Source organism: Mycotypha africana, assembly GCF_025528875.1.
Source record: "Mycotypha africana strain NRRL 2978 chromosome Unknown BDF20scaffold_2, whole genome shotgun sequence".
In the NCBI taxonomy this organism is placed as follows: Eukaryota; Fungi; Mucoromycota; class Mucoromycetes; order Mucorales; family Mycotyphaceae; genus Mycotypha; species Mycotypha africana.
This window is the reverse complement of record NW_026515726.1, coordinates 2,935,752-2,954,442: the sequence shown is the minus strand read 5'-3', so window position 1 is coordinate 2,954,442 and position 18,691 is coordinate 2,935,752. Positions and strand designations below refer to the sequence as shown.

The following is an 18,691-nucleotide window of genomic DNA, read 5'->3' as shown; positions in this document are numbered from 1 at the left end:
TTTCTTTTTTTTTTTGCATATTTGGGATGAACAAAATAGTTTCCGAATCAATAACGTCTACATTCTAATGTTTGAAGTGGTGTTCTTTTGAGCCCATATAAATTAGCGTTTCGTAGTATTCATGTATGGCCTTCTTCTTTTCCCAACTATTTGACTAAATACATTCCTTTAGCAGCCTTACACTCCTTTTAAGAGCTACTCCATTGACACTCTTTTCAACTCACCTTGACCCTCACAGTGCATCACTACGCTCAAGAATACTTTCCATCATTTTATAACAGCAGTAGTAGTCATAATAGTCATAGTGAAGTCCCCTATCCAGCAAGTTCCTCCACAAGGCCCCTTCCTATGTTTCCTCATTTGAATCCCCTCGATTATGGCCCTACCTGGGCACCATGGCTTCCGTTTGCTGTCTTTTATTTCTTTTTTCTTATCGTACCTATCTTTGGTAGCACCTTCTTACCCCACAGTCCTTTGCAAAAACCTACCGTCCCTCCTCCAAAAGCTCCCTATGTGGCTCCTAAAGAGCCTAAATACAATTATGCCGAAGTCATGCACAAAAGTTACCTGTTCTACCATGCTCAAAAATCCGGCGTCCTGCCTTATCAACGTCTTGCTTGGCGATCGGATTCTTGCAAGGTGTGCGTCGGTCGTTTTGGTGAAGATCTCTCCCGTGGTTGGTACGAGGCTGCCAATACCATGAAATGGGGTTTACCTTTTGGTTGGACAACCACTCAATTAGCATTCAATATCATGATGTTTGAAGACGCTATGAATTCTGTCGATGAACTAGCGGAAGGCCTCGAATTGCTCAAGTGGGGTGCTGGTAAGTCAATCCTAACATTTTAATATTTTTTTTGCTTTGGGTGTGCGCGGAATGTCCTTTTTTTTTTGGTCGTCGTTAAGGAGATTTTTTTTTTTAAAAAAAAACTTTTCTTTTTTCCCGTTGGATCGAATCTAGATTATATCACCAATGCCCATTATAATGATACTTATATTGTGGGTCAGTTAGGCACGTCTGCTTTAGGCCCTATTTCAAAACTGGTCGAATTGGATGTGGATTTCAATTATTGGGGTCCACCCGAAGAGTACGAACAATGGGTGCCTACCGGTATCCCTCATCAAGCTTCTTACATCTCACCTGACAACCCGTCTTCAGAAATCATCGGTGAATACAGTGCTGCTTTGGCCGCCATTTCGATTCCCTGGAAACGTCACAATGCAACCTACGCGGAGACCCTGGTGGACCATGCCAAGCGTCTTTACAAGTTTGCTACTGACCACGAAGGGAGCTACGTCTCCTCGCGCGAGAACGCTTTTCAATGGGCGACCTTCTGGTATCCTTCCACTCGTTATGAAGACGAATTGGCTTGGAGCGCTGCCTGGATTTATGCCGCCACACGAGACACTTACTACCTGAACGAAGCCAAGAAATGGTATGCCAAGGCGGAGGACTCCTGGACCGAATATTCCTGGGATGAAAAGGGGGGCGGTCTCCATGTGTTGTTGTATGCCCTGACCAAGGACCCCACCTTCTACAAGAATGCCATGAACTACTTCAACCAGTTCCTGCCTGATAGTCCTACCAAAATCGTCAAATTCACCCCTCGCGGTTTAGCCTACATCGATCATTGGGGCTCTGTCGGCTATTCCGGCAATGTCGCCTTTTTGATGCTGGCCTTTGCCAAGACGTTGGGCTACGATCAGCCCGAGGCCAAGGCCATGACCACCTTTGCCGTGCAGCAAATCAACTACGCGTTGGGCGATTATGGCTACAGCTGGGTCGTCGGTTTTGGCGACAACTATCCGCAAAAGCCCTACCACAAGTCTTCTTACAACGCTTATATCGATTTCCCCATGCGTGGCCAGCAGCAGAACGCCATTGAAGACGACTTTTCTGAATCAAAAACAAAACAAAGATTCATCCTTTACGGTGCCGTCGAAGGAGGCCCCAACATCGATGACACGTGGTATGATGACCGTTCCAATTACGAATTTTCAGAAGTCACCCAAGACTACAATGCTGCTTGGACAGGTGCCATGGCTGGACTCATTGATTTTTACGGTCACAACAAGTTTGAGCCCTTCACTGACTGCGGTTTGGATCTGGGCTGGACACATCCCAATGCATCGACTCCACCTGCCTGGCCCGAAACAGACTGCTACCATACATGTAACAAGGGATGCCCTCGTGGTGAAATGAAGTCCTCGTATTCTTGGCAGTTGTTAAACACCCCTCTCGACCGTTTGCCAAAGAAACTCGACCTGCTTTATCCTGGTCAAGGTTTAAAGAAGGCCGCTGCTCTAGAAGGCAAAACGGTCGCTGATTTGAAGGCCATGGGTATCGTGGGCGACTTGACACAGGACGATCGCATCAGCAGCGATGGTAGCCCTGTACAAGGCGAAAATGGAAAAGATCGACATGGCAAGATGACTTCAGGTACCCCCTCTTTTCTGAAACCAAAGAGTTCCCCCTCTATGTCGTTCGGTATCAGTTCCTTGGCCCTTGTGTACCTTACTTCTTATTTCTTTTAGTCGATGACGACCCATAACAACCTTTTTTTTTTTAATTCCCATTTCTCGCCTTCCAATTGAATATTCACTTTTATTTTTTTACGGAATTCATATTTATTTATTTCTCTACAATAACGTATAATTTCAATAGCATAGACTATTCATCTTATAGATGATTGAAAAGAAACACTCCCCGCCCCATTCATGACTAATAAAAAAAAAAAAAAAGACCAGTAAACAACTTTAGAGCGCTTGGAATGGAAATGGGTCCTTCATTATGTTGAATCATTAGATTGTTATGAAAGCTATACACAGATGAACGGGCAAAACAGATAGGTTTTATATGGCCAATCCTTAGGTCTTGTAAGTAATGGAGATAAATTATTTTGGTGCCTTTGTCACCTCACCTATCGTCCATTGAGACGGTGACTGCCTGGAAGTCGTCTGTTCTGGTTTTATTTGAAATGAGCTATTGCTTATCGAAATGGTCCGCTAGTTTCTTTCTTTATAAACAGCAATAAACCTTCCATTAGTCAATTCCAGGATGTTACAAAAAGACTTTCTATAGATCACCGCCCAACCAATGAACGACAAGATCAGTTTTTACAACCTGCCCTTATCTGATCCTTTTTTTTTTTTCTCTATTGTGCATCAAATCAAATCCCCTTTTGCCACCCGCCCCTTTCCCTTTTTTTTTTCGGAACCTGTCAGTAGAGTCTTACTAATAAAACGCAATGGCAGATCTCGCTTCCGATTATCTTATACTTTGGGCTTCCCAAACTGGAAATGCTGAGTGGATCGCCAAGAATATCCATACAGAAGCCAAAAAGAAAGGTTATTCCGGACAATGTCTTGTTATGGACGAATTTGAGTCTGTAAGTATTACAGCCATCCCTGATCGTCAAAAAAAAAGCAAACAAACACATGCATTGCTAACACTTCATTGGATTCCTCAAGGCATCTTTGCAAACAGCCGGTGTCATTATTTTGGTTACTTCTAATACGGGAGACGGCGATGCACCTGACAATTCTCTCAAATTTTGGCGTTTCCTACGCCGTAATAAGGATGCCAGCTATTTTGCCAACACCAAGTTCACTGTCCTTGGATTAGGCGACACAAATTATTCCAACTTTAATAATACAGGCAAAAAGATTGAAAAGAAGTTCAAGAGTTTAGGAGCTCAAGTCTTTTATGAGAAGGGCTTAGCAGATGATGCTGAAGGGTAGATATTCAAAAAAAAAAAAAAAAAAAAAATAGCTTAAAGTTCAACGTCTCAAAAGATGCTAATAAGTTCTCTTGCTAATGATCTGTTTTCGCTTTCAAACTAGCTTGGAAATCACAGTGGATCCTTGGATTGAAAAGTTATGGGAGGTTTTGCCCACCGTGTTGAAGCAAACTACAGAAAAGACGATTGAACAATCAGTGGCAGATGAAAAGAAAATCGAGAGAGAAATGACAGAGTTAACGATCGATCCTACTTCTGTGCCTTTCACCAAGAAAAACCGTAAACATACACTTCCCGAACAAGTTGAGAAATATACCCAGATAGAGAATACACTTATCGAACCTAGTACTACAGAGAAGGAAGCAGATAGTAGTCAACTTGACGATGCCAATGCAACTGCACAAAAAGAGAGTATAACAGATACAGCTCAGGTTTTGAAGGAAAAGATTTACAAAAATGGTTATCCTTTCAGCGTGAATACTACTGGACTTCAGCCTGGCGCCAAATTGACGGGCCTTCCTCGTGTGTCTGTACCCATTGCCCAGTTGGTCAAGGTAGAAGGCACCAAGCCAGCCGTCAATGATCAGCCTCTAAAGGTGCCCGACTTTTTCCAGACCCCTACCCCTATTGTGTATGCACCTGTCACGATGGTGTCCTGTCTAACCACTTCTGATGCACTCAAACGAACACTAGAAATTGAATTGGATATTGGAGAGGATACGCACTACGAACCAGGGGATGCCTTTGGCGTCGTAGCGCCCAATGACGAAGAATTAGTGGAAGCAGTTTTGCAAAAGTTGGGTGTGAATGAAAAGGATCGTCATCAAGTTTACAAGGTGGAAGGAGAAAACTTGCCTACTCATTTGCAACATGCCTCGTCAGTGACCTTGCTCGATCTTTTCCGTTATGCTTTGGATCTAACGAGTCATCCTCGAAAAGCTCTCTTCAGAATGTTGGCTGATCATACCACCGACCCTAAAGAAAAGCTTTTACTCATGTACATCTGCAGCAAACAAGGCGCCGCTACCTTCAATGCCATTCGAGATGAAGCACCCACCGTCTTGGATATTCTAGAGACATTCCCTAACTGCCGTCCACCTATCGAACGTCTTTTGGACTTACTACCAGCTCATCAACCTCGCTTCTACTCGATATCCAGTTCTCCATTGAAGCGTCAAGGCAAGATTCGTTTTGCTTTTAATGTTGTCGAATACACCACGCCCAATAAAGCTGAGCGTCGTGGTGTGGCAACACCTTGGATGGACAAGATCACTGAACTGGTTCCTAGTCGTAATACGCCTCACAACGTCGAAATCCCGGTGTCTAGCAATATCACTTTGCCTATTTTTGTTCGTCAAAATGTGAACGCATTTGTGTTGCCTACAGATACCAAGCGCCCGTTGTTACTCATCGGTCCTGGTACCGGTATTGCTCCTTTTATTGGCTTTTTAGAACATCGTCAAACTCAACGCAACATTCGTCTCTCGATGGGGGGCGTCGGCCATCAACCCGCTCAGCAGATACGTGATGATTTTGGGCCTATTTTCCTTTATTATGGCTATCGTAACAAAGAGAAGGATTTCTTATTTGAAAAGGAGCTTCGTGAGTTTGAAAGTGATGGTATTATCACTCATTTAGCGTTAGCAGAAAGCCGCGCTTCAGATGGATCGCCAAAGGTGTATGTTCAAGATCTGATGAAGCGTGATTCAGAGAAGCTTGTGGATCTCTTAATAAATAAGGATGCTGCTATTTATCTTTGCGGCGATGCTAAGGGTATGGCGAAGGGAGTTCAGGATACACTCGCCCAATTACTCGCTGAGCATCTAAAGATTGACTTACTAGAAGCGAATAAGATGATTATCGGGTGGATTACTGAAAAGAAATTCTTACGCGATTTGGTAAGTTCTTGATGTCCGTGTACCTCAGTCTTTTATTAATTTCATACTCACACTTATCGTTCTCTTAATAGTGGGCTTAGAAATTATCAACGCACTATATCGGCTGCCTTTGATTGCTCTCTTTACCGAGGAAGCTTTACGTTGAATTGTATAAATTAGGTCTAATCTTTACATCCGTAGAAACAATTGTAAATTATCATTTCATCACTATGTTCTAAACGTTGCTTTCATTCCCAGGAAAAAATACACTATTTTCTTTTTTTATGAGTGGATGATAAATCTTTTCACAACATATTGGAGTATGTCTGTGGGAAACCAGCCCATAAAAATGCTTAATGGTCGTTTCATATCTCCTTGTTGTACACTTTTGAGTTGCTGACAGCGTTGATGATGCCGTGGTTGTTTTTGATTTTCTTTTAGTATCAAACTTGTATTTCATATGGTATATCACAAGACCGTTCCATCTCTGAAAGCTACTTTATCAATAGCAATGTTTCCATATAGAGTTTACGATGCACGGGTTCTTTGTTGGTTACCATAACTATTTAAGAAATATTATCTTTGTTTCATCCTTTGCAGTAAAGTTGTGCAGAAAAGAAAAATAAAATAAAATAAAATACAGATAGACATGAGCTTTCTGTCGTTATCAAAGAGCGTTGATATTGAACTTGGCTCCTAATATGCTTCATATAAGACTTCCACCTGGGCAAAACTTTTACTCGCTTTATTCTAGTGTCAATCTATCAATTGAATTGCTTTCTCAAACCCACGCACAAATTTTCTACTGATCTTATTTTCTCGCATTGATACTCTATCAAATTTTGGCGACTTGAACCAGCAAGGCGTGAAGAAAAACAAACCAGGATCAGTAACAAGCTCTGGAAATTCGCACGCTTAAAGGTTTCTACTAACGCTCCGGTTATTGATAATCTACTTCCTTTTTATAGGCAGGTACTTTCTCTGATTGGCTATAGCTGACAAATGCATGTAAATTTTAAGGTTGAAACAGCCTATTGAATAGAGTTTTCTTACCTGCTTTTGACACTTCAATTGAATCACATTTTTTTTTTTTTTGTCCATGTATAAAATGGAGTCCAGCTTGTTGAATTGTTTGTTTCTGTTTTCCCTTTTCTTACTCTCTTCTTCTATTTATCTCATTCTGAAAAATGTCCACTGTATCAAAACTAACTCAATTCGGTAAAAGACATATCGCCAAAGGTATCGGTAGATCAACCGAACTAGTTATTGAAAAAGCCAAAGGCACCTACGTGTATACTACTGAGGGCAAGAAATACCTCGACCTTACCACTGGTATTGGCGTCACCAACACAGGTAAGCATTCAAATGGGCATTCACATCAGAAAATCCGCATGTGCGAAAGAAGCCAACAGAGTGTTCCTCTATTTTGATGGTTTTTGACACTAGGCCACTGCCATCCTACCGTCGTCAAAGCAGTCCAAGAACAAGCTGCCAACCTCTCACATGGTCAGGTGAACATCTTTTATCAGAAGCCCATGCTCGACCTTATTGAGGGATTGATCCCCAAGATGCCTTCATCAAAGTTGGACACTTTCTTCTTTTGGAACTCTGGTTCCGAAGCCGTCGAAGCAGCTGTTAAAGTTGCCCGTCATGCCACCAAGAAGCAGAATATTATTGTTTTCCAAGGCTCCTATCACGGCCGTACTTTCGGTACGATGGCATTGACTACTTCCAAAACTGTTTATAGTGCTGGTTACGCTCCATTAATGCCCGGTGTTCATGTCGCTCCTTATCCTTACTTCCAACAATGGTCTGCTCATAAAGCTGATCCCGAAAGATTCACTCCTGAGTGGTGTGGCGAGGAAGCTCTTCATCAACTCGAGCTCTTATTGAAACAACGCTCTGATCCCAAAGATACTGCAGCTATTTTGATTGAGCCTGTTCAAGGTGAAGGTGGTTATGTTGTTCCCCCCAAGAGTAAGTAGTATTTTCAAAAGATGAGAACATTCAATAGAATAAGAGTGTTTTTATGCTTTTCTCGAAAAGAAAAAGAAAGGTCATCAGAAGTGGCTCACTGAAAGCTATTTTTTGCCCCAATAGACTTTTTGACTGGACTCAGAAAGATCTGTGATAAGCATGACATTTTATTGATCTGTGATGAAGTACAATCTGGTTTTGGTCGTACTGGTAAGATGTTTGCCGTCGAACACTTCGGTGTTGAGCCCGATATTTTAGTTATGGCTAAGGGTATCGCATCTGGCTATCCTCTGTCTGCCATTGTCTCACGAAAGGAAATCATGGATCAACAGCCTCCAGGCTCTATGGGTGGTACCTATTCCGGTAATGCCATTGCTTGTGCTGCTGCTAAAGCTACTTTACAAATTTTTGAAGAAGAAAAGCTCTTGGACAACTGTAACGCTCGCTCTGAACAATTTTTCAAGGGTTTGAGAGAAAAGATTCCTTCTCTGTTACCTGAAGGTGTCACTGTAGACATCCGTGGTAAAGGCTTAATGATTGGTATTGAATTTATGGGTGTTCCATATGGTTTTGCCAACAGCGTTGCCAATGAAGCTCTCAAATTGGATACTATTGTGCTTACTACTTCCATTTACGAAACTTTACGTTTAATCCCTCCACTTACTATCACAAAAGAAGAGACTGATCTGGCAGTTGAGAAGGTCGTTGAAAGTATCGCTGCTGCCGTTAAAAATCTTTAAGTTGAACCATGATTCATAATGCTGTAACATAAACATTTTCCCCCTTTACCCTGTAACATTTATATCTAGACAAAATAAAACAATGGACTGCATAGCTTTATGAAAACGTATTTAAGACACCCTTAACAAATACTGCCGATCAAAAAAAATTTTATCTGCTTCTCCTTGCGTACCTTTCTATTCCTTTTTAGTATTTTTCTAGCAAAAAAGAAAGATAAAATACCAAAAGGGGATGCTGTTGCTTTTAGGCGATAATCCTTTCTCCGCAATTTTCCCATTACGTGTTGTCTGACATGAGTGGTTCAAATAACGCAGCAAAAAAGTGGAGTGGTGCATATATAGTAACACATTTGATTTGCTTCCTTCTTAGTCTATCATGTTCTTTTTTCTTCATATCCAATCAAGTAAGATCTATACTAATACAAAGTAGATCTTTCTCATTGGTCATTACATACTAAATCATTGAAGAACTTAGCGTGCGGTGAGCATAAAGGAGAGATTGAAGAGAAGGTCATTAGTAACGGCTTATGTAAGGGCTAGATAGGAAAAATAAATATGCTTGACATTCTCAATATCTAGCATAGTAGAGGCTCATACTGTAAAAGGCTAGCTTAAAAAATGCACACCTACTGTTGAACCTTTGAAGAGTACAAAGATTCCGCTTTTGCACCCACACACAAAAAAACACACATATCAAAAGAACGAGTCATCGTCATTCATATACGTCATAAAGTTTAGTGTGCTTTCCCGCTCTGTCTTTCAAGAGAGTATATTTTATTGTATGTGGTTCATTATTTTAGTTTTTTTTTATTTTATTTTTTTTTTATTTTTTTTTTTCATTGGAGATTCAAAATATCTAATTAAACATGTATCATTTTCATCGTTCTTTTTTTCTTCCCCTTTCTTGATTTTCCTTTCCTGGTTTTCGTTCACTTTAGTGCCTTTACATGTGTTTTAGATTGCTGGATTTGATATACCTCAACATACAGACATAGATTGATCCAGTCACAGCTTTCACATAAACGATGAACAGGTAAAGCCATACGCACTCTGGCAATTCGTTTACACAGCTCAATCGTTCTATTCTATCCCTTATAGTAGTGATACATCATCTTCAGCTACTTCGCAGTATCATGCTCAATTGTATTCGGGCCAAAAACAGTTGCAAAAACGGCACCAGCAACAACAACAACAACAGTCACTCAGCCAACACCTTCACTATCAACATAATTCTAATACTGCCAATACCACTGCTACTGCTTCTTCTACTCATGCGAATGCTTTATCACTTCATACCCTTAACTGTAATAAACCAACCCATTTAAATTATAAGGTGATATCCTTTGATCCACCAAACTTATACCATACCTCATTAAAGTTGACCTCCGAAATTGATATTCATGCATGGTGGTCCTCTCTTGTCAAGATTTTTTCAGGTACACCTTAGTAATATTACATTCAACAAAATAACAAGAGTTTTTAACAGGCTAAGGACATTTTTTTTATTTGAAATTAATCAACAAAGGAAATTCGTTTCATGCCACTAGAATTGCGCTAAGTATACCCCAAGATCCAAATGATCCCTATAATGGTCCTTGGGGTTTAAAAGCAGTCTACAATAAAACAGGCTCTATCAGTCAAGATACGGATCAAAATAATCGAAAGAACAATTCATACACAGTACAGACCGACGACGATGATTACTTTTTGCACAGTCATACCGTTCATGAGACAACAGCTCCTAGACACATTCCATGGTGTTTTGAACGATTACAGCCTTTTGAATCAGAGCCTGAGCCTCTCATCAACAATCCAAGTATCAGCAGAATATTGAAAAGGAATGCACCCGTTGTTCTCTCTAGAGAATATCGCAGAAAGTCATCCACCTCCTCAACAAAAAAGCCTTCTAATGAAGACTACAGTTTTGAGCTCTTTAAAAGGGCTTTGATGGAAAGAAATGATAAAAATCGCAAGTCGAGTTGGTCACTGCCCATCATTACAACGCCTTGTTTATCAAAGGATGAAACATCTGAAATATTGGTGGACGGTACATTACTCTCAGAAACAAATCTCGATGATTTGGTTGAGAATGCAACACTAGCCGAAGCTGCTGCATCGAACAATATAGGTAGTAAGCATAATGCCCCCATCTCCACATTTATACCCGATTATGATGAGTATGAGCAGCAGCAACCTTCACCATGGTCTCAGTCACCGGCCCCTTCACCAGCTATCATGGACGCTGAAATAAATCCTTTTTTCCAATCACCTCCGGATATTGACGACGATGCTTTCAATCCCGCATCACCTGAGAATTATGACAACACATCTGTACCGTTTCCGCCTCCTATTTCCAATGTGCATTCAGTTGTACATGTTCCTCTTTTTCACCCTTCTGATGTAATAGATGCACATAATCAACATCAGCTTAATCACCATCCTTACTTTCCAAATTACAGTATGCCAACTCATTATCCCAACACTATCAGCCATGGAGTCGATGGGGCGCATACAACTAAGCGCAACGGTCACAGTAGCAATCCAACACCCATTGCTATATTGTCCTTCCTTGCGCCTGTTGTACCTTATCCCCCCATTTTATTAAACAGTATCAACTCACTTTCTCCATTCATCGCTACAAGTTTTACAAATGCAAATCAAAATTCTCAATTTAGGAAGCAAGGTCAACCATTACGTACCAGTAGCAGTAGCGGAAAAGGTGTCAGTAATGACAAATATACTGAACAACATATAAGCAGTAGTGTTGGAAACCCAGTAGATCAGGGTAATAGTAAAAGACCAAAAGCTCGTAGGAATAAATCCTCTTCAAAATCTCAAACGATTGTACAGCAATATATGAACAGACAAAGCAAGTCAGATGCTGAGGATGATGACGAAGACAAATTTGAGCGAGATTTTGGATCGACAACCACAACACCCATTGCTGCTTTTCCTTCGCAGCATCTTGAAAGACCTAATCATTTGAATTTTATGTCAAACTTTACTCGAAGCTCTTTAGATACGGTTCACACAGATGTACAGTCGCCATTATTTTCGCAACAACCATTTGGAGCAGTACCTCATCAGTTAAACACAGCAAAAGAGGAACAACAGCAAGAAGCTGCACAGGCAGTGGTGGAAGAGAAAACATGTGGCACTGCCACCAGCAGTGTTGCTGGTAACTCTCCTGACGAAGAATCAATGCATTCTGAATTCTCGTCTCTGTCTTCCTTATCAGATCAATCAACATTTTCAGCGCCTGCAGAAAGTTTGCATCAAATCAACAATTTGCTGTTGGATTCGGATGATGTCCAGGCAGATGATCATCAATCAAATTCAGAAACAAATTCGAATGACATAATGTTACCCAATTTCCATCATTATCCATATCAAAAGCAGCAGCAGCACAGAAAAGGATCTTCTTCGCATATTTCATCAACAACGACAACTAACACGAATAACGCGAATAATTCTGTTTTATTGGAAAGAAGACAATCGACTGGCAGCATTTCTCGTACTTCATCCTTCAAAGCCTTATCGCCTTCGTCTATTGCAGTGATGGAAGGCTGGGATGCTGTTTCACCTACAACGGGTTTACCCATTTCAGCTTCCATACCGCCCCATGATATGTGTAGCGATACCAATTGCTGCTGTGATGACGGCCATTCAACTCAATTTGGTGTTGAAAAAGGAGACGAAAGGGCTATAATGAAGGACGCTGATCCCTTTTTAGAAACAGATATGGATGATAATTTTGCAGCCGATGTGGATGATAATGATGAAGATGATTGCGACAACTCCTGTGTGGATGATGGTAGTCTGTCTGCAAGAAAAAGAGTAGTAGGGACAGAAGATGAGAATGCCGGCTTCGATGAACATACTTCCGATTTATTACTCTGCCAACGGATGATAGCAGAGGGAGACAGGCTTTTCACTCACAGTACCAGCAATAATAAGCGACAGCAATCTGTATACAACCGGTCAAGAAGAAGAAGCAAGAAGAAGCGGAAATATTCTTACAAACATTTTAAGCGACAACAACAATATGATGATGACGGCTTTCATTATCATCATAATCATTCAGAAGCGGGACATGCTCGTTCCAGTAGTGATCCTTTTTTGGTCGTGCCAAGATCAAGTCTCTTGCGATTAATTATTGATGGCATTCCCATTCACGTATTGTAAGTATAAATACATCAGATGATATACACATTAGAGCAACAGACCTTACTCAATATGTCACTTTTTTTTTCTTTTTTTTTTTTTGTTGTCAGTACCTATTCTGCACGTACAAGGCAAGTCACTTGGGTCAACAACAGAACTTTACAATATACAGGGCGATCTTTGAACGAACATTTGGGGCCTAAATGGCTTTCCCACATGCACCCGGATGACCAACCCGAGTGTAAAAAGGCTTGGGAACAAGCATACGAGCAAGGAAATGGTTTCGCTGGCGAGTACAGACTCAGGCGGTTCGATGGTGTATATCGCTGTTTTCTGTGGAGGATTGTCCCGTTAAGAGACGTTCGAGGAAGAATAATCCATTGGTTTGGTACATGGTAAGTTAGAATTGGAAGAAAGTCAGGTAGGAATGCTTCCTCAAGTTGCAGTCGGTAACTTCTTACTCTCATGTGTTTTTAAAAGTACGGATATCCATGATCAGCATTTAGCAAAGGAGAATAATTTACGTCAGGTAGAAATAGAAAGTAATGAAAGGAAATATCGATTGCTCGCAGAGGCTATTCCTCAAATCGTCTTTGCATTCTCGCCAAGTGTTGGACTGACTTATGCCAATGGTAACTGGAGCGAGTACTCTGGAAAATCTTTCTTGGAAACGATGGGGCTAGGCTTTATGTCATGCGTACATCCTGAAGATAGAGCAAAACTCCATTTACCTGATCTACCAGGTATACCTAATAAAGCTGGCATATCTTGGCAGGATGAGATTCGTCTGCTTAGTGTGAATGAGGAATATAAATGGTTCCTTGTTAAATGTGTGTCTGTTGACGAATTAGAAACAGATGACGTTCGTTGGTTCGGTACTTGGTATGTTGTATTTGCATTAGAAATCGTTACTGTGGTCACAGCAAAGACTATTTTACTTATAAAACTCGCCTTACCTTCGTCAAATGTTCTTAGTACTGACATCAATGATCATAAGCTGCTCGAGCAGAAACTGAAAGAAGCACATGACGCAGCGCAAAAATCAACGGAAAGTAAAACACGCTTCTTGTCAAACATGTCGCATGAGATTCGAACACCATTGATTGGCATTACGGGCATGCTGAATTTCTTGCTTGATACAGAACTAACAGCAGAACAAATTGATTATGTTCATACAATTCAACAATCAGCTGAATCACTTCTTGTTGTTATCAATGATATTCTGGACTTGAGCAAAGTTGAAGCAGGAATGATGAAGTTGGAATGGGAGCCTTTTAGTTTAGTTACAATGATAGAAGATGCCAATGAATTGCTTTCCACCTTAGCCATTCAAAAGAATCTAGAACTAAGCTTCTGGGTCGAGGATTCGGTGCCTGACGTTGTAGTTGGCGACCGAGTTCGCTTAAGACAAGTGCTTCTGAACTTGATAGGGGTAAATATCTTTGATAAAACTTTTATGATTTGTAAAGGATTAAGCAGTTTACATTACGTAATTTTTCTTTTAGAATGCTATCAAATTTACTTCGGAAGGAGAAGTTTTTACAAACTGTGTTGTTCAAAATTTCGACAGAGAGGAGTCAGAATTGACTTTGTTGTTCGAGGTGATTGATACTGGAACAGGGTTCAATAAAATGGAGGAAGCTGTCATGTTCAAACCATTCTCCCAAGTAGATAGTTCTGTAAGTATTTAGTCATGACATAACGATGCAGCTTTCTTGATATCTCATTCCCCACATGAAAACATTATAGAGTACACGAAAGCATGGTGGTAGCGGCTTAGGTCTGGTTATATCGCGTCAATTGATCGAACTTCATGGAGGTACTATGAAATGTCATAGTCAAAAGGGAAAGGGATCAACCTTCTATTTTACAGTTAAATTCAGTGTTCCCACATCACACACTCAACCATTACCACAAACTCCACGAGATGAAAAAAAAAGTGACCCTTTCTTCCGCTCAAATGGCTATGAAAATAACAATAATACAGCACAATCAGATACTGAGAAAAATGAATACCGCAATTTGTCACCCATGCCTTTTGTTAGTAGAAATAGCAATGCAGTGGATATTCAACCATTCTCTACCAGCATGATCAATGATATCCCTGCAGCGACGACAGCTAATGGCAATGCTATCATACCAACAGATATGTTGCAGGATGTTCTTTTAACAAAGGCAGCTACCATGCAATTAAAACCACCGCCTATTCGTAATACATCGACAACCACGACGGCAGCTCATGCTACGGTAACTGTTGCTAAAAATCCGACCGTCTCAACCTGTGATACCGCAGTATCAATAACAGCAACAGAAGAAACAGAAAAAGAGGCTTTAAATAGAAGGCCTTCTGTGCGGGTTGACGATATAGTCGCCTTACCTTCGACTACCAACAATGTAAGCACGGTTCTCAGTACTGCTACACCTACTAATCCAAACTTTCTTCCGTCCGACGATAATACAGCTAATAACAAATCAAATTCAAATGAGCTTCGTATACCTACATTCAATAATGGCTCAACAGCCAAAACTTCTTCTTCAACAGCTTCATCCATTGGCAATACAGATCTTCTACCGCCACGGACACCAACAATTTCCTCACCGTTACGTGCACTAATCGTTTCTGAATGGAAGTGGTCTCGGGAATGCATCGAAAATAGCGTCAAATCAATTCTGAATAATATTGTAAGCTTACCTTCAAAAGAAGAAGTGGGACGAGAAACAGATGACGCTACTGCTTCTTATTATTGGGTGGATACAATAACAAACCATATCGAGGCCATTGAGCGGTTGACTGACCCGAATACACCGCCCTACGATTATATTTTGATCAACTTACCATCCGAACAGCATATCTTATTGATAACCAAGACCATTTGCGCATCCCTGCAACAACGAAATGCTAGTGTACTAGTTGTGACAACGCCTATACAGCGATCCCTCATTACTGAGGGTGCCAAAGGTCAGGAAGATCAATTCTTCCCTAAAACTTGTGGCTTCGTCTTTAAACCTTTAAAACGGGCCAAATTACGTTGGTATTTCGGTATTCGCGATAGGAATAATATTACGAATACTGCGTCACCTTCTAGTAACAATGAAGATAAGCCTTCCGTCGTTAATAATGTTTCTGTGGCGACTCCAGATACCCCTTATAAAAGAGCAACTACCCAGAAAGAAATATTCAAACGTATGGCTGCAGATGTTGGAGGCAAAGGTTATCGTGTTTTACTAGTGGAAGGTAATGTCACCATAATATTTACAACCGTTGAAGAGTCGCTCACTAACGGAATTTCCTATGAACAAAATTATCAGATAACCTCGTAAATCAGAAAGTCTTGACAAGATATTTATCAAGGGTGGGTTTGAATGTGGATGTCGCAGCACACGGAGGAGAGTGTCTTGAATTATTTCACAAGCACCCCAAAGATTATTATTGCCTCATTCTTTGTGATTTGTTCATGCCCGTAAAAGGTAAAGACAGAGATAAAGACTTTTTGTGCACACATCAACAATTGTATTAATAATAATGTATTCATATCTGTGTAACAATGTATTTTTTGTATACTTATCCTATAGACGGATACGAGACAACACGTGAAATCCGTGGGTGGGAAAAGGAGAACTTAGGACCTGACGAAAAGCCAAAGCCGATTATAGCCTTATCTGCCAATGTCATGAGTGACGTAGCGAACAAATGTTTTGACTGCGGATTCTCTACCTATATCTCTAAACCTGTCAATTTTGCAGTTTTAAGTGATGTTATACGTAATTTTTTGTTAAACAATGAACAGTAAATAGAAATTATGTAACAAAAGAAGGACATTGCCTCTTTAAAGTAACCTTTAGCCGAGATTCTGCATTGTGTATTGACCCTACCCTGTCACAATTCAAAGCCCGTTTGTACACTTATTTATTTGGATGAATGTCATCATGAATTGACTTTCTGTTTCTCATTTTCTTTTCATTAACATTACATTACAAAACATTACCCCACCCCACTCTTCATCATACAACCCCTTGTATCTCTCCCTATTTTAATAACCAGTTCGCAGTTAATGTCTCTTTCATTACAATCTATTAGAGGTGTAACTTCACATTTGACTCGTGTTCAACGCGCAGCTGCTTGCACTACCGTAAGCCCAAACAATATTTCTTTTGGAAAGGCCCTGGAATAACGTAACTAATTGAAAATTTTAAGACTCTTATGCGTATGCTACAAACCAGTACAAAACTTAGTATGGCTGCTACAGCAGCAGATCCTACAACTGTTGATAACCTTAGAAGTGAACCCAGATACAAGACGTTTGAAATTTATCGCTGGGTAAAGTTATAATCAACGTTCTCCAATAGCAAGAATTATAGCCTAACAAACAGTTCATTTCTTTGATCATGTAGGATCCAGACCATCCTACTGAGAAGCCTGTTCTTAAACGATATAAAGTAGACCTTAATTCATGTGGGCCCATGGTGCTGGATGCCTTGATTAAAATCAAAAACGAACAAGATCACACACTTACTTTTCGTCGTTCTTGTCGTGAAGGTATTTGTGGTTCTTGCGCTATGAATATTCAAGGTGGAAATACATTAGCCTGTATATCAAAAATCGATAAGGATACTAGCAAGACTGTGAAGATCTATCCTTTACCCCACAGTAAGTTTTTTGAACGGAACTAGATAATAAATCGGGGCAGGACATGGAGTGACACAATAAGCAAGGAAAATCAGGGAAGTGGCAGGAGCAGATGGGTCGGGCCGGATCGGGAAAAGCATTTCGCTGACAAAAAAACAGGATGTTTGAAAACCCCCTTTTTTGCATCTGCGTGTGTGTTTCTGTGTGCATATAGTACACATTGTGTGCGTGCGTGTGCCTGGTTCCTGAAATTCGCATTAGCAGAATGTTTACTAATATGCAAAATTCTATCTGAAACACCACTACAGTGAATATCGTCAAAGATCTTGTACCGGATTTAACGCATTTCTACAAACAGTACAAGAGTATCGAACCTTATCTAAAGCAAAAAACGCCACCTACGGATGGCAAAGAAAATTATCAATCGATCGAAGATAGAAAGAAATTAGATGGCTTATATGAATGTATTCTATGTGCATGTTGCTCAACGTCATGTCCATCTTACTGGTGGAATCAAGAAGAGTACCTTGGACCTGCTGTACTTATGCAGGCTTACCGTTGGATGATCGATTCCCGTGATCAATTTGGTGCTGAACGTAGAGAAAAACTACAAAATAAAATGGCACTGTACCGATGTCACACCATTATGAATTGTTCTAAAACATGTCCGAAAGGTCTCCAACCTGGTAAAGCTATTGCGGAAATCAAAGCAAAAATGGCCTTTGAGTAAGACAAGGAAGGCCGTAGAAGACAATTACCAACTCATACACGCATCTTACTGAAAAGCAAACTTTTCAGGAAATTCATTCATTAGCACTAATTCAATGATTAGAGAATTGTAATAATAAATAAAGGCAGCACATATCTTAATCTAGCCACTACTCCTCAATTAGGGCCATCAGTCGACCAACTGCAATAAGTCGATCAATACCAGCAGTTTGATATACAAACAGTTTTAAGCAGAAAAAGCCTCGAAAAACACGTAATGATTCCGAAGCTATCCTAATTCGAGCTGTTTGGGTGGTTGTTCCAATGACATGAAAAGCAACCCCAAATTAAGAAGCATTTGTAATTTAATGATTTCAAAAGGATCGGATATGTCTCATAAATAAAACGCTCGGTTCTCTGGGCTGTCAACTTGGGGATGATATCAGTTTTTTTTCTTTTAATTTCAGAAGCGTAATGTAAATAGACAACAGCAGCCCTAATACGGCTATCTCTACAGGAAGTGCAACACGAGTTTGTTTTTTTTTTAATATGACAGCCGAGGGTTGTTTGAGTACAAATTCAGAGCTTAATCGTGATATGTCTACAGTTCATAGTACACTGTTTCCCCTTTGAAAATCCCCGAAGCGGACTATACGGTTCTTTACTTGGAATTAAAGCGGTTGACAGACTTACATTGAACATCTTTCATATTGAAATTATGTCTTGATGAAGAATGTTCAGGGAACCGTTTGATATTTAATTGAGGGTGCACAAAAATGAAAGTTTAACTGGTGGCAGTAAGCAATACAAGTAGTGATAGTATCTTTACCCGCTTTTAGAAAATAATCAGGACAATTT

The 18,691-nt window shown here is 40.3% G+C and overlaps 4 protein-coding genes across 4 annotated transcripts; all 4 read left to right on the top strand.

The window, feature by feature from the left end:
• The first annotated feature begins 29 nt into the window (after nt 1-29).
• On the top strand, nt 30-2,589 carry BDF20DRAFT_970581 (Six-hairpin glycosidase-like protein). Its single transcript, XM_053085016.1, has 2 exons — nt 30-826; nt 962-2,589. The coding sequence occupies exons 1-2, from the start codon at nt 349-351 to the stop codon at nt 2,533-2,535; spliced, it is 2,052 nt and encodes a 683-aa protein (XP_052939724.1). The 5' UTR covers nt 30-348; the 3' UTR covers nt 2,536-2,589.
• Nucleotides 2,590-3,248: 659 nt separating this feature from the next.
• Nucleotides 3,249-5,718, top strand: BDF20DRAFT_910855 (uncharacterized protein; the record flags this gene model as incomplete). The annotated part of the gene is made up of 4 exons (XM_053083750.1): nt 3,249-3,389; nt 3,472-3,737; nt 3,844-5,638; nt 5,710-5,718. The coding sequence occupies 4 exons, from the start codon at nt 3,249-3,251 to the stop codon at nt 5,716-5,718; spliced, it is 2,211 nt and encodes a 736-aa protein (XP_052939723.1).
• Nucleotides 5,719-6,385: 667 nt separating this feature from the next.
• BDF20DRAFT_327713 (pyridoxal phosphate-dependent transferase) lies at nt 6,386-8,481 on the top strand. The gene is made up of 4 exons (XM_053075205.1): nt 6,386-6,625; nt 6,737-6,970; nt 7,064-7,594; nt 7,718-8,481. The coding sequence occupies exons 2-4, from the start codon at nt 6,805-6,807 to the stop codon at nt 8,332-8,334; spliced, it is 1,314 nt and encodes a 437-aa protein (XP_052939722.1). The 5' UTR covers nt 6,386-6,625; nt 6,737-6,804; the 3' UTR covers nt 8,335-8,481.
• A 229-nt stretch (nt 8,482-8,710) lies between these two features.
• On the top strand, nt 8,711-17,855 carry BDF20DRAFT_833216 (uncharacterized protein; the record flags this gene model as incomplete). The annotated part of the gene is made up of 14 exons (XM_053078620.1): nt 8,711-8,738; nt 8,765-8,844; nt 9,368-9,770; nt 9,860-12,515; nt 12,609-12,893; nt 12,979-13,930; nt 14,004-14,177; nt 14,248-15,733; nt 15,808-15,966; nt 16,072-16,285; nt 16,541-16,628; nt 16,694-16,816; nt 16,891-17,146; nt 17,434-17,855. 14 exons carry the CDS (start codon nt 8,711-8,713, stop codon nt 17,853-17,855), a joined length of 7,326 nt encoding a protein of 2,441 aa, XP_052939721.1.
• Nucleotides 17,856-18,691: the final 836 nt, after the last annotated feature.

Bases quoted from the DNA above. Each gene is read 5' to 3' on its own strand.
- BDF20DRAFT_970581 (XM_053085016.1), top strand. From the start codon at position 349: ATGTTTCCTCATTTGAATCCCCTCGATTATGGCCCTACCTGGGCACCA. The intron at 827-961 runs GTAAGTCAATCC...GATCGAATCTAG, and splicing joins ATTGCTCAAGTGGGGTGCTG to ATTATATCACCAATGCCCAT.
- BDF20DRAFT_327713 (XM_053075205.1), top strand. From the start codon at position 6,805: ATGTCCACTGTATCAAAACTAACTCAATTCGGTAAAAGACATATCGCC. The intron at 6,971-7,063 runs GTAAGCATTCAA...TTTTGACACTAG, and splicing joins TATTGGCGTCACCAACACAG to GCCACTGCCATCCTACCGTC. The intron at 7,595-7,717 runs GTAAGTAGTATT...TTGCCCCAATAG, and splicing joins TTATGTTGTTCCCCCCAAGA to ACTTTTTGACTGGACTCAGA.